At 40.5% G+C, this 18,457-nt stretch overlaps 2 protein-coding genes and 1 long non-coding RNA gene across 5 annotated transcripts in view; 2 read left to right on the top strand and 1 right to left on the bottom strand.

Annotated features, from left to right (window-relative positions):
- The first annotated feature begins 138 nt into the window (after positions 1–138).
- ndufaf7 (NADH:ubiquinone oxidoreductase complex assembly factor 7) lies at positions 139–11,965 on the top strand. 3 transcript variants are annotated; one of them, XM_046061577.1, is made up of 10 exons: positions 140–591; positions 963–1,123; positions 1,640–1,720; positions 1,905–2,015; positions 2,961–3,174; positions 3,711–3,769; positions 4,463–4,576; positions 7,524–7,667; positions 10,175–10,348; positions 11,450–11,965. In XM_046061577.1, exons 1-10 carry the CDS (start codon positions 522–524, stop codon positions 11,669–11,671), a joined length of 1,350 nt encoding a protein of 449 aa, XP_045917533.1. In that variant the 5' UTR covers positions 140–521; the 3' UTR covers positions 11,672–11,965. The 3 variants fall into 3 exon arrangements, with proteins under 3 accessions (XP_045917535.1, XP_045917533.1, XP_045917534.1); XM_046061578.1 differs by having other exon boundaries at positions 591–723; XM_046061579.1 differs by lacking the exon at positions 10,175–10,348 and having other exon boundaries at positions 139–591.
- A 2,705-nt stretch (positions 11,966–14,670) lies between these two features.
- The window catches only part of LOC123978377 (serine/threonine-protein kinase D3-like), a 56,054-nt gene continuing 52,267 nt past the window's right edge, over positions 14,671–18,457 (bottom strand). Inside the window, exon 19 of the mRNA XM_046061626.1 lies at positions 14,671–15,434. Coding sequence (XP_045917582.1) covers positions 15,261–15,434 — 174 coding nt within the window. The 3' untranslated portion in view covers positions 14,671–15,260. The remainder of the gene's footprint in view (positions 15,435–18,457) is intronic.
- Positions 16,485–18,457, top strand: part of LOC123978388 — a 6,285-nt gene continuing 4,312 nt past the window's right edge. The window contains exon 1 of the long non-coding RNA XR_006826936.1: positions 16,485–17,052. This is a non-coding gene — a long non-coding RNA (uncharacterized LOC123978388). The remainder of the gene's footprint in view (positions 17,053–18,457) is intronic.

The following is an 18,457-nucleotide window of genomic DNA, read 5'->3' as shown; positions in this document are numbered from 1 at the left end:
ATTAAGGAATAAATGAAATGCAACAAGGTTTTAGATTGACTGTTTTAAAATTCATTTTAAAAACTTAAAAATTTGTTTTTTATTTACCCAACAATAGGTGTTTTATTGTGAAAGGTTAGCCGGATGTTATACCTTTAATTGCGGTTGACTTAACGCTCATCTCTCTCTAGCTCTCTGTTAGCGTTAGCATGTAGCTGTTACGCATATACTTTGTAGCTTTAAGCGATTGTAAACGACAGACAGACACAAATGAACATATGTATATTTTTATCGTTTGTACCCGAAACTAAAACATTGTTTCCTTCTGCGGTTCCGTTCGTGTTTGACCGTTAAAGTGCTTGTAGCTAAGGTGGCTAATGCTAACTGGCTAGCCTCTGTCCTGTCAGAGGGCAGAGAGTTGGTCCATGTGGTTAAAGTTAAAAGTTATATTTTAATTAACTTGCACTAGTTTTGTCAAATAATGCTACCAAACCAAACATTAAGAGCTCGTCCTAGTTATATTTAGATCATCATTAAGCAGAATGAGGGCTTGTTTTGGCGTTAAAACACAGCTGTTGATCAGCAGAGTCTTCATTCATCCACCTGCAGCAGGTGAGTGCAGCGATGATCCGACCAATACTTCTGATTATTACACTTGTACAATAACAGCCCTGCCCAGATATTATAAAACACCGTTGCTGTGAAATTTAAATCTCGTGTTGCATATTTTCTGGGATATTGGAGGTATTTTTCACATAATTTAATGTTTTGTGTTTCACATGTATTGCCTGTCGTGTTTTTGGTTCTTTTCTGAGTTGATTTAATTATGTAGCTAGTTTGTAAATCCAACAAATTCTTGAAATTCATTGGGGTTATGGCCCGAGACACCTCTTACACTTTACAACATTTAACACTGTAAATGACTTGACATTTAATTCAGGGAAAAACTTTAAAATGTTGTTCTTCATGTTTGTGTTTGACAGTGCGATGGCGGGCAGCTCAGACCAGACTCTTCTGCAGCCCTCCAGCAGGTGAGGAAAAACCTGGACCCTCCATGCTGCGACACCTGACCTCCAAAATAAAAGCCACAGGTCCGATTCCGGTGGCAGAGTACATGCGAGAGGTGCTCACCAACCCTGTGACGGTAAGTTTAAAAATGTAAAGTAAATAACAGACTAAATAATAAATCTAAATAAGTATCATTAATATAAATACATTGTTTTCCTCTGCCATTATTGTGTTTGGCCACTGGAGGGCGACAGAGACAGCAAACTTTCCTTGGCACTTCACAATGAAAGAGCTCATATTCTGCTTTTTGGCTTTTCCTCTCTCCTGTATTGAGTTATATTTCAATATTTTTGTGCATGTAATAGGTTTGCAGAGTGAAAAAGTCCACCTCAAAGAGATTTCCCATTTCTCACAGAAAACATTGCTCTGAACAGCTCGACTGTAGTCCAGCCTGCATCACTGTGATGCATCTGCATCACTTTGTAACACGAGTCATAATGCTCAGTTAGTGTGGCAAATAACGTTATATACCCTCCAGGCTGTCAGTGGACATAAAGCTGTTACTATGACTTAGAGACACAGTTAAAATGTTACCTATGAAATCGGTTACATCAATAACTTGAGTGAGTGACTAATTTGTTTTCTCTTCCAGGGTTATTATGTGAGGAACAACATGCTGGGACCTGACGGAGATTTCATCACATCACCAGAAATCAGTCAGATCTTCGGAGAGGTGAGCTCCCATGTTCCTCAGTGCATCACAGGAGATTTATTTTACGTTATTGATCCAGTCAACCCACCACATCTACCGCAGATTCAGCTTAGATTGTTCTCCAAGAGGAAATGGCACCTTTGACCCGTTCCTCACGCTGTTGGTTTGGTTTTAAGTGTTTGAACATGTTCTCTGTGTCCTCCAGCTGCTCGGTGTGTGGATCATCAGCGAGTGGATGGGAGCAGGTGGACCCAAACAGCTACAGCTGGTCGAGCTCGGACCTGGAAAAGGATCGTTGGCCGCAGACGTCCTCCGAGTACGAACTTTATTTATCTCAGCAGCAGAACTTCATACTGATCAGAAGGGTTGGGCATCTAAGCTGGGGAATAAAGTCACTGAGGGCTGCATCTGGGAGAGCGTTTCACTCAGTTTGGGTGCAGTGTCCGGCGTGGTCCTGACGCGTCTGCCGAAGAGGGTTCATGTTGGAGCCCCTGACCAGCAGGGCTGCAACTAACACTTATTTTCATTGTCGATTAATCTGTCAATTATTTTCTCAATTAATCGATTAGTTGTTTGGTCTATCAAGTGTCAGAAAATGCTGAAAGTGTCAGTGTTGCCCACAACCCAAAGAGGGTTGGACCCAAAATTCACAACCCAAAGAAGTAGTCTGTTATATATGAGTAAAGAAACCAGAAAATATTTACATGTAAGAAACTGTAATCAGAGATGTTAGATATTTTTTGTAAAATAATTACCCAAACGATTAATCGATGATCAAAATAGTTTAATAGTTGAAAGCTTATTGATTTAATGGATGAATCGTTGAACCAGTAGATCTGAGATGGGTGTGGATTTACCCTCCTGTCCCATCTCACTTCCCATAAAAATACTCCTGTCCCGTCCCGATCCCAGAAGAATGACTCCCATCCAGTTCCCGATTTTAAAAAAAAAAAAAAACCCTAGAAAACAAACTGTCCCATGATTCCCGTTCCACACGCTCCCATTGACTTTTTTTTTTTGTCCCAGTCTTGTGATGAAAAGTGAAAGTCACTACCATCCAACAGGAATCCCGAAAGAATTCCTTCCATCGCTCTCCACGGCGCCCACATCTGCCTCTGAGATGTTGTTTCTGTCATTCTCACTGTCATTACGAGCGCACTCGCATCATAATGCTGTAATCTGTAAATTAAATGTTGTCATTTCTAGTATAATGAAGTAATAATATTACTTTCTTTTTTGTATTTTTCCTTTCTCTCTACAGGTGTTGAGTCAGTTGCGGTCCGTGCTCGGCGAGGCCTCGGTGTCGCTCCACCTGGTCGAGGTGAGTCCGGCGCTGAGTCGTCTCCAGGCCCAGAATCTGACCGGGAACCGCAGCCAGGAGGCAGACGCCGAGGATGAGCCGGTTTACCGCCGCGGGGAAACTGCAGCCGGGCTGCCCGTGTCCTGGTACCGACGCCTAGACGACGTCCCCACAGGTAGACCAAAGCAGAAACAGGTCTGGGTGAAAGCTGCTGGACACTGGGATGATTTTTGACTTGATTTAATTTGACTGGCAATAAATAACAAACAAACTGACTACTAATACAACTGTTGTAACTGTTAATGCAACTACTATGATTAATACTGGTCTTACTGCTATTAGCACCGCAGCCAGTAGTGAAAATAATCATGGTAAATAATAAGACAAAAGAGATGAAGAAAACATTGCTGGTTTCCCTTTTTTGAACCAATCAGCATTCGTTAGAATTAAATCAACATGTCATATTATTAAATTAAAGTTTTAATTTTAAAAAGGCCATAATGTGGCATAAAAAAAATCTAATTTCAGTCAAGTGGATGATTTATAGCAACAATTATTTAATAAATATGAGCTATAACGCTATAAAACGCACATATAGCACACTTGCTTTCCTCAGGGTGTCTTGACAGATGTTTCGCTGCTGTTTATTTCCTTTTTCTTCACATCATTTGCATAATTATCTCACAGTCAGCTTATCTCTTCTTCTCACAGGATTCAGCATCTTTCTCGCTCACGAGTTCTTTGACGCTCTGCCGATCCACAAATTTCAGGTAATATTTAAAGACTGTGTGTGTGTGTATACATCTCTTGTGTGATTATAGCTCTTTTTATTACTGTTGAAAAATATTGATCTCAGTTGTAGTGGCCGCATTGCTGTCGACCACAGTGTCTTTATGTTATATTATAATATATCATACTCCCACCAGATGGCGTCAGAGTGACATAACAAAGCCAAACGCCTCACGTGGTAATGATATCTAAAGAAGTATGAAAATGATGGACACTATCAACCCAGTGATCAAAGGCTGCAGCTGCATTTGTAGTTTCAGTGTGAATTTCTAGACCGTGGCTTTTTAGCAGATCTTACTGGAGTATTTTCACACTAAAGTTTCTGTCTCCACGTTGTGACTCTTAAATAATAATTTAAATGTTTAATAATTTAAAGTAATATTTTTACAGCTTGTTTGTCACACATAAAACAAAGTTCAGTTATTTTTAAAGCCTCTGATGAACAGGTAGCTGTAGATGTTTTTCTTGCCTGTGCCGTTTTTAAACTCATTTGTTTATAAAGTAAACCCCTTCGGACAGAGGAAAAATCCCGGGAACTGCTCTCGTGCCTTTTCCCACATTTTTCTGTTGTGTTCTGGGGTGGTGTTGAAACCTGCAGCGCCGTCACACAAAGAAACCTCAGGTGTGTTGCACACGGCGGCCTGTCTGAGTTTGGGTTTGTTTGTTTCCGGTAGAGGACGCAGAAAGGATGGAGGGAAGTGATGGTGGATATCGACCCGGAGAAGGGGGACCAGCTGAGGTTTGTCGTGGCGCCGTCTCCCACTCTGGCCTCATCCACGCTCGTACAGGTCAGTACCTGAGCGGCTCGGTCACGTGACTCACCTGGAGGTGGGGGAGGTCTGTTGATGGAGACTGACTGAGAGATTGAATTCATCTTTTAGTTAGTGTAGAAATACAAGTGAGCAGCGTCACCACAAGGTCCATTAGTAGCTGGTCTGGAGCTTTTGAGCGCATCTGTCAAGTCTTTCTCAGCAGATGGAGTTGCTCAGTTGTCATGGACTTTATCTGATCAGGTTTAAGGTTTCTCGTCTTGTTTCCGAGGTCAAGAATAAACTTTGAATCACATTTTCTTTAATGTTAACATAGAAGAGAAAGCCCAAACTTTCTGTGCTGGAAAGCTCAAGGAAAAGCTGCTAAATGGACCTTGTGGTGATGTTTGTGGTTTCAGAGGTCAAGAAATGAACCTTCAATCTGAACACCAGCATCTTCTAGCAACAAACCATAGTGGACTAACAAGTTTTCATTGGTCAGTTAGTCACAGCTGTGTTGTTGACACGGACCTTTTCTCTTGTGCCGCGGAAGTCACTTACTGGTGCGCACTGCTCATGGATTTTTTTCATGGATGTTTAAAGCTGTATGAAGAATTAAAATGTATCCACGGCACTGCCGCTAATTGCAGGCTCTGCCATTAGCCAGCTAGCTCAGTTAGCAGTCCTGTGAGCTGAGTCTACCCGGACTGGGAGCTCGGACTACAGCGGGAGTGTTGGTGTTTCCACCACTAGCACACGAGCTTTGGACCGTTGAGAAGAAGGTTTTCAGGCCCTGCGAACGCTTGGTAGAGCGCAGATGTTTAGTTTGAGTTATTTTGTTTTCACACAAGGAGCAGACGGGTAGGATGAAGCACACGGCATTACAGCTGCAATCAAAAACATTCAGGAGCAGTTGAATTAAAAGTTATATAGAAGCATGTTTGCCGACTGTACATAACATTTTATTATTCTGAATGGTTTCTGACAAATATTTAGGAAAGGAAGAGATTCATCACAGTTGACAAAAGTATAGGATAATTATTTATGTTGATAGTGTCAGAAGTGATAAAATTACTTTTAGAACTGGGACACACCTGTTTATTACCAGCCGTCACATGAATATGTACAGGCAATAATCCAGTTAATTATTGTAGAAATAATAATTATATTGTGGCTCTGTAAATATTTCAAATAATCATTTTGTCAATAAAATAGTGATGAAGAATGAAAAAGTGATTGTTCAGATCACTTGTTTTGTCTGACAGACAGTCTAAAAACCTGAAGATATTTAATCTAAAACCATAAAACAGAAGAAGCGGCAAATCCTCACATTTGGAGCAGCTGGAACCAGAAAATATTTAGCTTTTTATTTTTGTCTGTTGACCAATTGATTAGTTGATGAACACTTTCAGAACCCTAAAATTTTACATTTTTTAAAATAAAAATGTGAAAGAGGAAGCTTTATTTCTTTTTTGAGCTCTGTATTCAGACCATTCGTACTCTGTTGAATCTGTTTTCCACAGTGTCGTTTGAAAAATAATAAACAAATGTCCTTGAAAACGGGAGCTTCAAATGTGAGGAGAAGGTGCACTCGCTCAACTAGAAATACAAATGTCAAGACTTTTTAAAGCAGAAGAGGTTTATCTGGACTTGAGAACACTTATAAGAGCTGGACAATTTTAACTTTAAAGCAAAGAATGAAGAACGTCTTTAATCTTTTAAACGCTGTGGAAACGAACTCCTCCGATTTACTCTTAGAGGTTTGTTTTATAGCCTCCATCTGGTTTTTTATTGACCACATTTATATACCGGCTATACGTTCGCAGTCTGTTTCATTTGGCATCTCTGGCTCACTGCAGACGCTTTGAACACCCTGCCAGGGGCCTGACTTCATCACCACCATCATCATCGTTATCAGTCTGTTGGGATGAAGAACCTGCTCTTAAATCTAGTTTGAAGGCTCAGCCTCCACATCATCAAACCAAACACAAACCATGAAACTTTAGGTAGTAGGTTTGAAGAAAGGAAGGATTCGTTTCACATAGAGGTCGTCTTTGTTTTCAGATTGAAGCAATGGGCTGTTTCAGCTGGTTTCTAGATCCAGAGAGGCGTTAGTGTGTGACCTGGAAACTATAAACGAGTGAAGAGTTCACTCAGAAAAGCAGCTGTTGGTGATGATGCACCAAGCATGTCTGGTTCTGTTTAGGTGGAGGATGAGTAAAACACACAGCAGGCAAAGTTCTCAGTGTTTCCAGAAGCTGTTTGAGAGCAAGCACCTCTTATTTATTTTATTTAAAAGGCTAGAGAGTAAATTACAACGCTTTTAAAGCATTTCAATCAATCTGGTTTTTACTTACAGGGATATAAATTATGATTTAAGGCTCCAGCTAATGATTCTTTTCATTTTTGATAATGGTGAAACAGAATCAGAAGTTCTTGACTGTGTCTTTAAATGTCTTGTTTTTGTTTCATCAGCAGTCTGAATTGCTTTGGACTGCTGTCTTTGTGAGGATGAGTTTCAGTTTTAAACCATCTTAATGAGGATGTTTCTGCATTGAGTACTAATATTAAGGACTGTTTGGAGGTTAAGATTAGAATTAGCTTTAGGGAGTGGTGGAAGTACTGTACTCAGGTACACTTTTGAGTACATTTTGTGCAACGTCACGCTTCTACTCTGCTACACCTCAGAGGGAAATACTGTACTTTATACTCCACTATATTTATCTACAAACTTTAGTTTTTAGTTACTTTGCTGATGTTAGCTGCTACATTAGTGATGCTAACACACTGATGCATCATTATTATACATTTTTCTGAAATGAGCATTTCTGCATATGGAAACTTTTTGTACTTTCAAGTATATTTCAGCGCTGATACTTTAAATGCAGCACATTTTCAAACTGTGGTACTGCTACTTTTACTTTATTATTTCAGCGAGGGTCCTCACAAGTATAGAAAGACAAACGTGCGCGGCTGTGTGTGTCAGGCAGGTGAGAGGCGGGATCACGTGGAGGTGTGTGCAGAGGGCGGAGTCGTCGTCCAGCAGCTGGCCCGGCGGATCGTGGAGGACGGCGGCGCAGCACTGATCGCAGACTACGGCCACGATGGAACAAAGACCGACACGTTCAGAGTAAGACGGACACTTTCACACTCAGCGGCCACTTTATTAGGAACACCTGGTCCAGTAAAACAGCCTGCTCCTAACATCTGTCTCCACAAAGCTCTCAATGTATTATTCAGGGGTGTGATTAAAGCCTGAAAATTTGATGCACTTGACTCATGCAGATCTGTAATCAAAAAAAAAAAAAAAAAAAAAAAGAAGGGGGGAGGTACAGGACCTGGTCTAGTGAAATGGAAAGGATCTAGGTTGACGTGTGTAAAGTATGAAGGATGTTCGTTTACACTCAACGAATTAGGCTCTATAAGCCTTTTCAGGCGGGTCGCTCTGCGCTCCTCATCAACAGACAGGCAAACAAGCGCTCCGGCTTATGTGTGACTGTTTGCTCTCGTCTCACGCACACGCCCGCTGCCAGAGTTGAAATGTCAAACTTTTTCCAACAGTTTCCAACAGATAGAGACTGATCAGCTGTTTGAGTTTCTTTAACAGTCAGGCCACCAGGTCTTAAACAGGCAACAACCTTTGCTGCTGTCTCTTATCCATTAAAAATCATCTATTAACTTCAACTGAACTCATTTGAAAGTTAGTAGTTACATTATTTAGTCATAGACTCAATTATTTCATGTTTCATGTTGCACATTTAGCTGTTGAAGTTTGGTAAAAATTAATACAAAATAATAATTATTATAGAGAGGTTGCGATGGCGCAGTAAATTAGACCATTGTCTTTGATTCCCACTGCAACACATCCATTAAATAACTTATTGTCATGGGTCCTGCTTTACCTTCCATGTTAGAGCCGCCGCCAGTTTAATCAGGGTGTCGGGTGGTCTCAGTATATTTTCCTGCTTTTTTGCCCTTTGCCAATCACATGCCTGATTATTGAGGTCATAGTTAAAGGTGGATTATGGGATTTTTATGAGATTATACATTATATTTATCATATTGAGTTTCTAAAATGCTGTAGTTCCTATTTACATACATGAGGGAGGAGAATATTAGAAACGTTATTTTATAAACCAAACCACTAATTGATTAATCGAGAAGATTATCAACAGATTAATCGACAATGAAAACAATCATTATTTGCAGCCCTACTGAATGCAGTCCAGTACATTTATTCATTAAGCCAACGCTTTTATCCAAAGCGACTTACAATGGCTGTCAGAGGTCGCACGTCTCTGGAGCAACGAGGGGTTAAGTGTCTTGCTCAGGGGATTGAACGCGGGTCATCAACGGCAAGCATCTTGTCCATTGTGCCATCACCACTCCAGTACAACACCACTAATGCTGAAACATATAACTTAATTAACTCCTCAAGGACAGCAAAAAAAAAACAGATTAAAGGAATCATAAAAGCTGACTTTATTGGATTGTATTAGACTGGATAGGTGTGCCTAATAAAGAGGACACTGAGTTTATATCAGACTGTAAATATATTTTAGTTTCTCTTCTCTAAACTCATCACGATGACTAAGAAATGCTGATAACACTGACAGCACGTTTGAGAAACATGTATAGATTTGTCAACCATCAGATATTTTACTCTGTCTCTTCAACATCTCTGATTAGCCGAATATCTTAGCTTAGCATAAAGACTGGAAAGTCCTGCTACCAGCACCTCTAAAGCTTTGTAATTAACAAGGTTTATGTGTTGAATCTGTGCAAAATGTAAAAATAATGCTGTTTTATGAGGAGGTTACGTACCAGACTGTTTCTTGACTTCCTGGAGTCTCTGCTGGTTTCCGGGCTGCTGCTGTGTGCTAAGCTAAGCTAACCTTGTAGCTTAGCTTAGCTGGCTGTAGTCTTACAGTATATTTAACTTGTTAATGTGTAACTGCACAACTTCCCTCACTTTACGGTTCATGAGTAATTCAAACACAGCATGTAAATATAACAAATTTGAACTTCCCTTTTTAGGAGGATGTAAGGAGGAGGCAAGCAAGGATTTTTTTAAAAATGTAATTCTTAGCCTATAATTTTACTTTGAGTCCACCTTGTGTATACTATAACCTTAATAAAGACACAGACCTTAATAAAGTCGGGGCGTTTTTGGACAGTTAGAACATTTTGTCCGGCCCTCTCTTCAGTTACAGTTGAAGGAAACAGATGTAGGAAGCAGTGAAGCCAATCTGCTGCAGACGGAGAGGAAACCGGAGTCGATGGGCTCGGCTCCTCTTCGGCCTCTCACATTTTTATTTTCTCAATTTAAATAAATTTAACTAATTCTGTATCGGTTCTGAATTTCGATAAAATTACATTTTATCAGCAGGCCTCTTATCAAAAATAAGTGAGATGTCCCGTAAAGCTAAATGTAACTCTGTGAACATATAATGCTCATTTTACTTTCTGCAGTTATGTGATGGTGCTTTAATCACATATTACGACTGCATGCGAGGGTTTCTTGGCTCAGAGAACTGACTGACTGATGGGAAACATTTCAGTTCCAAACCCAGAGAGAGAGAGAAAGTGAAAACATCCGAGGTTCAAGCCTGGTTTGTTTGCTTTTTAATTCGTCAGGGTTTTAAAGGTCATGAGCTCCATGACGTCCTGTCCTCCCCCGGCTCAGCAGACCTCACCACTGACGTGGACTTCAGCTACCTGCGGAGGATGGCTGGAGGGGGCGTGGCTTGCCTGGGACCCGTCTCTCAGAGGACGTTCCTGAAAAACATGGGCATCGACTCCCGAATGCAGGCGAGTCTGACGGTCTGACTGCCTTTTCAGAAGCAGTAGCTCAGCTGGTTTTCATCACTGATAACAGGAGGTATAATGGCGATGACGATGAGCCATGTGATAGTCATATTTTCTATCACTAAAGTTTCATCTAATTGAATCAAATGTTCTACAAGTGGATTTTTGAGGCTGATTCTGATATTTGAAATTTAGAGTTTTAAAACAGTCTAATAAATATATTCCAGCAGAGATAAGAAACATTTTTGAGGATCCATTAAATTCAGTTATGAAAGAACGGCACGTGGACATTTTACTGCAAAATGAACTTCATTGTTCTATGGTGGACAAACCTTTTTCTACCCAGGAACCCAGCCTTTCTGTGCTAACATTTAGTAAGACAGACAGACAGGACGACAAACGAACGAAAGAAAGAAATACTGGCTCAAAACAATCGATGTAGCTCTGAAATGCACCAGTTTCTCCAGTAATAATAATCTTTGGTAATACACACAATAATGGTGTGGGGTTTGAGACAAAACTCAAATTACCTCATGATCTTGTGCATATTTAAAGTTGCATTAATTAATTTTTTGGCCACATGGAGCCGAAAACACTGATATATCTGATATATAAATTACATTATGATCTTGTTGATCCTGTTGGTTTGCAAATAGCTGCCTATTTATATATCCGGCAGACACACAGAGCAACATTCATTCAGTTGGAGCCACGTGTCTGTGCACCTGATGAATGTAATGACAAATTTCCCTCTTTTTTATTTGTTTCAGCTGCTAAATGTTCCACTTTCTTCCCCAGCTGGTCACTAATTTTGACTGTTGGTGTCCAGTAGTTTCATCAAACTAACAACATACCGAAACTGTGAGCTAAAAAGTATAAAGCAAAACCTTTGACCTTAAACAGTCATGTGATTCATTGTTGATATTAGAAATACTGAATAGTGGAGGTTTAATGACTCATTTACTCCATACCAGAGTAAACTGGAAACCAGAAACGCATCCAGAGATTTGTAGGCGGTCCTCAAATTCACTGAGAAACGAACCCTCCCAGGCATTCAGGAACAGAAACCTTCAGAGGTTTTAACTCCCCTGTGGTTCTCTGCAGGTTCTGCTGAGGAACTGCAGCGACGAGTCCACCAGGAAGCAGCTGATCGGCAGCTACGACATGCTGACCAACCCCGCCAAGATGGGCGAGCGCTTCCACTTCTTCGGCCTGCTGCACCACAGTCGGCTGGCCAAACCCAAGAAACCAGAGGGGCTGAAGCTGGAGAAGAAGGACCCGGCGCCGCTGCCTGTGGCCGGATTCACCGAGCTCCGCTTCTCCTGAGGGATTTTTAACGGCCCGGAGGCTTTCATCCACACGTCAGAGAAGTCTGGAAATGATCTGAACTTTTCTAGAGAGGTTTTTCGAGCTTGGATGCAGGATATTTCAGGAGATCGCGGTCATGGGACGCTGCTGACATTAAAAAAAACGCAGACCGAGTGCACGTCTCTAATTTAGAGAAAAAGAAGAAATCTGCTGTACTTTACCAGAAATAATGTCCAACATGAAGTGAACTAACAGTTGTAAAAGGCATTTGATGCAAAATCACAAGAAAATAAAACATTTGTGTTGGTTTAACATTTATTTTTTGATATGAAACTGATGATATACAAGGTTGTCCAACAAAGTAAATTTTTCACATCCAAACAATCTTATCAACTTCTACTATTTTAAAGCCATGTTTCGTTATTTTGAACAGATGTCCCGGTCTTTAAAATTCAGAGCGCACCGACAGCTGATACGCAGAGTAAACGGTGACACCACTTAAGGTCAGAGGTCATCCCGCTGCAGGAGGATCTCTTTCCTCCCTGCTACGCCGTCGCTCGGGCCGTCTGCCTTCGTCCACATCTTGAAGCGGTTAGCTGAGCTCACAGTTGTGCAGCAGCCATTCACAACGAGCCCGCCGCTCCTCCGGTAGCAATTAAAAGATTCTGTTACACATGGGGGGGGGTCGCCTCTGCCAAAACAAGCAGCCGTCCCTCAGAGGAGCGGCGGAGTGAGGTGATCATGTTCAGGATTGGTAATTAAATGATCGTTTCCAAACATCCTGCTGCGGATCGTTATCAGCGTTTCCTCTGATTCAGGAGGGGCTGTGTGTTTCTTTTTCCTGACCAGGTTTGATGAGTCTGACTCATACATTTGGAAGAAATTAGAGGATTTTATTAAACGGCAACAACTGAAGAGGTTTTAAAAGGTTTCTCGCCTCTAAACCGCCGCCAGACAAAATCAGATGTTTTAGTGACGCTTTGGGTTTTGTCTTCAAATCTGACTTTAGTTTGGGATTAGACACAGTGGAACCAAATCTATCAAACTTTATTTATACAATGAACAGAAGATTTTGCAGCTTAAAAAAGGAGCTGAAACAAAAAACAAAATCTTTAACAAAGATTTGAAGGAGAAAGCAAACATATTGGTAAGATAGAACTTTATTAATCCTGAGGGAAACCCTTGAAGAATTGTTGACTGTTCATATCAGTACTTTTGTGCAAAATCCTCAGTTTTTCCTCAAATGTCTTCATCATCTGCGTTCAGAAGGAACTTTGCACCCTCTGTCTTTTGCCATAAAGCCTCTAAACTCTAAAGTAACCCAGTTGATTGATTGATATTAAAACTCCTCTGTAATTGCTCTTTAATCAGCAGCTGAAAGCGTTCAGACTTAAAAGTTCATCCTGCTTTATATCAAGCCAAACGTTACAGCCTTTTTCCACCACAGAAACTTATTTCAGGGTAGAAATCTTTGGGGTTTTTTCCTCCCCCAGCGCTCCTTATTTAAAAAAATGGTTTGTGGGGATTAAAGGATCCATGTGAATTATGCATATATACATGATTATGCATCAGTGATGCTGCTGTTGGTTGTAGGATCTGAGTTTTTTTCTACTTTTGCATCCATACAATGCTATGAATAGAGAGCCTCAGTCCCTCCCCTTCCGCCCTATGGGATCTAATTTCGGTACAGTCGTCAACGTCAAATATTTTTTTTACATCCCGTTTGAATTGTGCCCTGAATAACACGTGATGTTTGTCAATTTAAAAGATAATTTTGTCCGTCAAGAAAGTTGCAGTTGTGTCAGCACATCGTGTGTGTAATTCAGGGCACAAATCAAACAGGATAAAAAATAATTGTTGTCTCTCGTCGTTTACTACCCCACATATTATTTCCAAATAACGTCCCATGTCGGTCCACTGGAAGGGGAGGAAATAGGGCTCTATATAACAGCCTCAGCTGAATAACCAGCATATAAAAGGAGATTTTTCCAAACTAAACCATTCAGCTTTAATATCAAATCAAAATCATCCATATGACACAAGATTTTTTGCAAAAATATAAAAACGTGTGAATTAAATTCTCAGGCTGGAGTCAGATCGGGATCAATAACCCTCTACAGTTCAGTCTTTTTTTGTCCTCAGGCAGGTTTCCACAAAAAGACAAAGAAGGACAATAGCAGCTCAATTCTCAGCTCATCTTCATCCAAAGTTTCAGAAAGAATCGCTCTGAAAATAACTCTGAATTTGTTTCTCTGCAAAAGTATTACTTTATGATTACATGCAGCAGCCTGGTGTCGGCTCTTCCTTTTAACTGAATTGTGTTTTATGAGTCCTGAGTAACTCTTTATTTAGAATACCAACGCTAACGTTTACTGAACCTCGTCAACAGAGGTTGTGAGTTAACATGATCCATAATCAGAATGACCACAACAACTAAAGGGGACAGAGCGTTTGCTGTCGGGGCCCCGAGGCTCTGGAACAGCCTGCCCGAGGAAATCAGGTCGGCTGAGTCAGTGAACTCTTTTAAGTCCCTTCTTAAAACATACTTTTATAGGAGAGCCTTTCCCGATCTTATTTGACTTATTCTATTTTTATATTTATTTTAAACGTGTATTTTAGTCTCTTAAGTGTTTTCTTGCTTTTATCATGTATTTGTAATTTATTTGTTTTTACACTTGTTAAAGCACTTTTTAAATTGATTTTGAAGTGCTCTACAAATAAATATTATTATTATTATATATAACTGACAATAAAACCCAGGGTAATTTAAATTTTCTAATATCCAGTTATTAACTTACTGTAAATCACACAATATTCTGTTGTGTAAAATTAGCATTCAGCTCAAGATACAGCTCAGAGCTCAATCTGTGTTGAGTGGAGTCTGAGATGTCCTAAAAAGGCCACCGTACAGAGGAGAAACCCTTTTGATTTTGGTAATGAGACCTTTCCTCCTACGCCAACCTCAGAAAAAACTCAATTATTGCCCCTAGTGCTAGTCGTAAGGAGCCCTCATAAAACAGATTAGGAAGAAGTTTACTTTTGCAGACTAACAAACAAAAAGTTATTATCAGTGAAATTCCACCTTTTAAAAAAAAAAAGTTTCCCAATAGTGCAAAAACATCCCAACAAGGAACAATGGACTGAATTAACATTATAGTCTGTACATAATCAAGACATAACACGATTGGTTTCTTCTCAGTTCCAGTTAGCAGGACAGAAAAATACATCTCTACACAGCTTTATGAGATCTACAATGTAACGACGTCATTAAAATGTGCTATTAGATCTGGAAAAAGTGTATAAAGGCTCTGGATTTGTTTTTTTAACTAGCCCTTCTGCAGCAATTCTGGGGAAAAAGAAGTCCCTCCAGCTTTAGGCTCACAGGGTGTTTTTGTTATGGCTTGTAGAAAAATGCAGTGAAATAGGATAAAAAGGTAAAATGTGTTAAAATTCTCTGGACCTGAATTATCGCCGCATGTCACAGGGTCCTCACGCAGCTCACCAATTACCACGAAAAGACATTGTCCCGCAGAGTCTTGATGAAAGCTCGCAGTGTCCGCTGCAATCTGCCGCTTCCTTGTAGGAAATGTTTACCCTCCGGGGGCCACTAGGGGTCCTCCTCCATGTCGTCCAGGTTGGGAGACATGATGAAGTGTTTGGGGTAGTGCAGGCCTCTCTCGTCAGCGTACTCCTCCCAGCGGGCATCGTCGCTCTCGTGGGTGATGTAGCGCTCGCCTCGCCGCGTCTCGAACTCCCTGAGGTCCAGCCAGGTCTGGTAGTCCTGCAAGATGACGAGAGCAACAGGGGAAAGAAATTCAAACCCAAGGAACCACCAAAACATCCCAGAAAACTTTGTTCTCAAAGAGCTTTTTACTGCGAGCGACATGTTTCAGCATGAACGCGACACTTTCTGGCAAAGTTTGAACAGTTCTGGATATTTTATTTGACAGATTTGTGTTTTTGTCTGTGCTCTTTAACCGAACTTTAAAAGAGTACACAGCAGATTTATTACTGCATTCAACAGTGTTAAAGAGGTCATATTATGCTCATTTTCAGGTTCAAAATCTTATTCAGTGGTTGTACCAGAACAGGTTACATGGTTTCATTTTCAAAAAACACCATATTTTTTGTCATACTGCACATTGCTGCAGCTCCTCTTTTCACCCTGTGTTGAAGGCTTCGTTTTAGCTATGGAGTGATACATCTTGTCTCTAAATGATCTTTCTTGGGAGTTGCACATGCGCAGTTCCTAGTTAAGGACTACTAGCCAATCAGAAGCAAAGAAGGGCGGGTCATGAGAAGCCGGTAAACACGGCTTCTGTTCAGCTGTACATCCCCTTACCAGCTTAGCAACATGGACTGGAGCGAGAGTTTCAGAGTGGTGAGTTATTAATCAGTTCATCCATAAAGTTTTAACTGAGCTCTGTCTCTCCATCACAGTAACAACTTCATGTCCATTGACTGCCTGGAGCGTAGCTATAGTGTTTGGAAGGGAGAGGAGAGGTGTGTGCTGTAGCTCACTGTTTTTCCACTGGTGTTTTTGAGGGCGTGTCTGACTAGTCGCTTGGCGAGCGTTATGACGCACATTTTGCTGTGATGTCACACAGGGATCAAAGGGAAGCGCCTGGACTACAAACGAGCTGTTTTCAGGCAGTTCAGAGCAGAGCTTTCTGTGGGAGATGGGAACTCCCTTTGGGCTGGACTTTGGGCTTTTTCACTTTGCAAATCTGTTACATGCACAAAAAAAAGATATAACTCAATAAACGAGAGGGGAAAAGCTAAAAAGCATAATACCACCTCTTTCATAAAAAAAAAGAATCAAAATCAATGCAGCAGAACCAGAAAGATTGTCTTTTTCATTCCACACTTCCTTGTCAAAACCTGGTGCCTACATTACCCACAATGCAACAGGATAGCTAACAGTTTGGTCGTAGATTTAGGTGTGTTATGCTAGTAGCCTTTAGCCTGCAGCACAGATGGGCAGCGGGCTACAGAGGTCTGGTGAGTCCACTCCACACCAACAGATTTGTTTCAGTTTCAGACTTGCAGTCTTCAACCTTCAACGCTGACTCGAGTGACATCACTTTATCAGACTTCACGCAGCTTCCTTTTTTTCAAATATGCAGTAGTACTCCACAACACTTGGAACCGGGCACTGATGTACGTTCCTCTTTCAGTTTCAGAGGCTCTAAATCAATAACGCACGTTTTGCAATTGGATTACAGTTAGGTGTTTACCTGCGCTTAAATAGTTGGGTTGCTTTCTGCAGTTACTTGATTTCTTAACATTACGTGAAAAAGAAATCTGATTTTCATGAGCAGGGTGGGGGATGAGAGAAATCTGATTCCCGGCTGGATTCTTCTGGAGAAAGTCGACCTCTTGGCCACGTATACATGAAAGTGAGTTTTGTGCTTTACAGAGACTTCAGACAGGGAAAGTGTTACTGGGCATCTTTGTTTTCTTAATAAAAATTCAATAATAATCGGCTTTCAAAACATAAAATTTAACTTTTTGTATAATTCAGGTAAGGACATGCACACTCAATAAAAGTCAGGAAGCAGCGTATTGTATCACTACAATACTTAAATATTAAAGTAAAGGTTGCAAAGTAAGGTCTGATTACTGACTCGCTGCTTTTTTACACCAGGTCAACACGTGTAAACACAAATTACTGTACAAGCGTAACCTGATCTCTCCGAGTCATCCTATTACTTAAGTGCAGGTAAAGAGACCGTCTGATTATAGCTCTCGCACGCAGGTGACTCCTCTGTAAGATATATAATCATCCCGTCAGCCGGTGCCTCCACTTCAAAACGTTTTCTGGCAGCTTTGGTTTTTAGTTTTTTATGACAGAGTTTTCACGTGTAGAGTGACTTTTTTACTTTTCTGAAAGCTGTAAGAATACCATCTATTCACTTAGACACCTTTCACGTCCTGCGTGGCTTGTAAAGGTGAAAAGCAGTTTGGTTACCTGCAGCCAGGGGTGGCTCAGGGATTTGTCCACGCTGTAGCGCTTCCTCATCTTCACCTGCAGCAGGTTATTAATGACGTCTGTGGCTGTGAGGAAGAACAAACACTCGCTGTCAACATCTGCACAGAAAATCTGCTTTGAATCTGAAGTTTTTCCATCAGATCCATAAAAAAAACAAAAAAAACCCACAAGTGTCAGGAAAATAAAAGGCAACTGAGCTTTGAAGTCAGTAGTTTCATGACACTTGTGTTTAAAATTCACACTGTATCATCCCTTTGCTTTAGAATTAAATAATTACTAATCCACAACCATGTCTCAGTTTTATTTTAAAAAAGAAATGTATTTAACTACTCAAATAAAACAGCATTTAAAAAGGTAAATCCTGTTAGCTTTTACCCCGGCTGTACCTCAAAATGTGTCAGCTGAGTAAACTACATGTTCTGTGTATATACGCAAAACATATTAAGCATATTAAGTTAAATTCTTAAATCTTATGAACCTAAATTTCCACAAAATTACGAAACTCAGGGCCTCACAACATGTCTGGATTCTACAAGTGCAGCTTCACCTAAAAAACAATAGTTCCAAGACGTTTACATGTTCATCTTTTAATTAAAAAAAAGATCTCAGCTGTAAGGTGTCGGCTCAATTTTACTGTAACTCTGAACTTGTCTTATTATTTTCTCTCCAGCACTACAAACAGTTGACAGGACAATATCTACATCTGTTGAGACACTAGTCCTCAAGTATGCTTGCATTTATTTGGGGCTGCAACATCCAATAATTGTGTCATTATTATCTGCAGACCATTATCTAGGTTAATTACTTGGTCT

This window comes from Micropterus dolomieu, linkage group LG10 (assembly GCF_021292245.1).
Source record: "Micropterus dolomieu isolate WLL.071019.BEF.003 ecotype Adirondacks linkage group LG10, ASM2129224v1, whole genome shotgun sequence".
In the NCBI taxonomy this organism is placed as follows: Eukaryota; Metazoa; Chordata; class Actinopteri; order Centrarchiformes; family Centrarchidae; genus Micropterus; species Micropterus dolomieu.
Note: the sequence above shows the minus strand (reverse complement) of the source record. Positions and strands in the feature narration are given on the sequence as shown.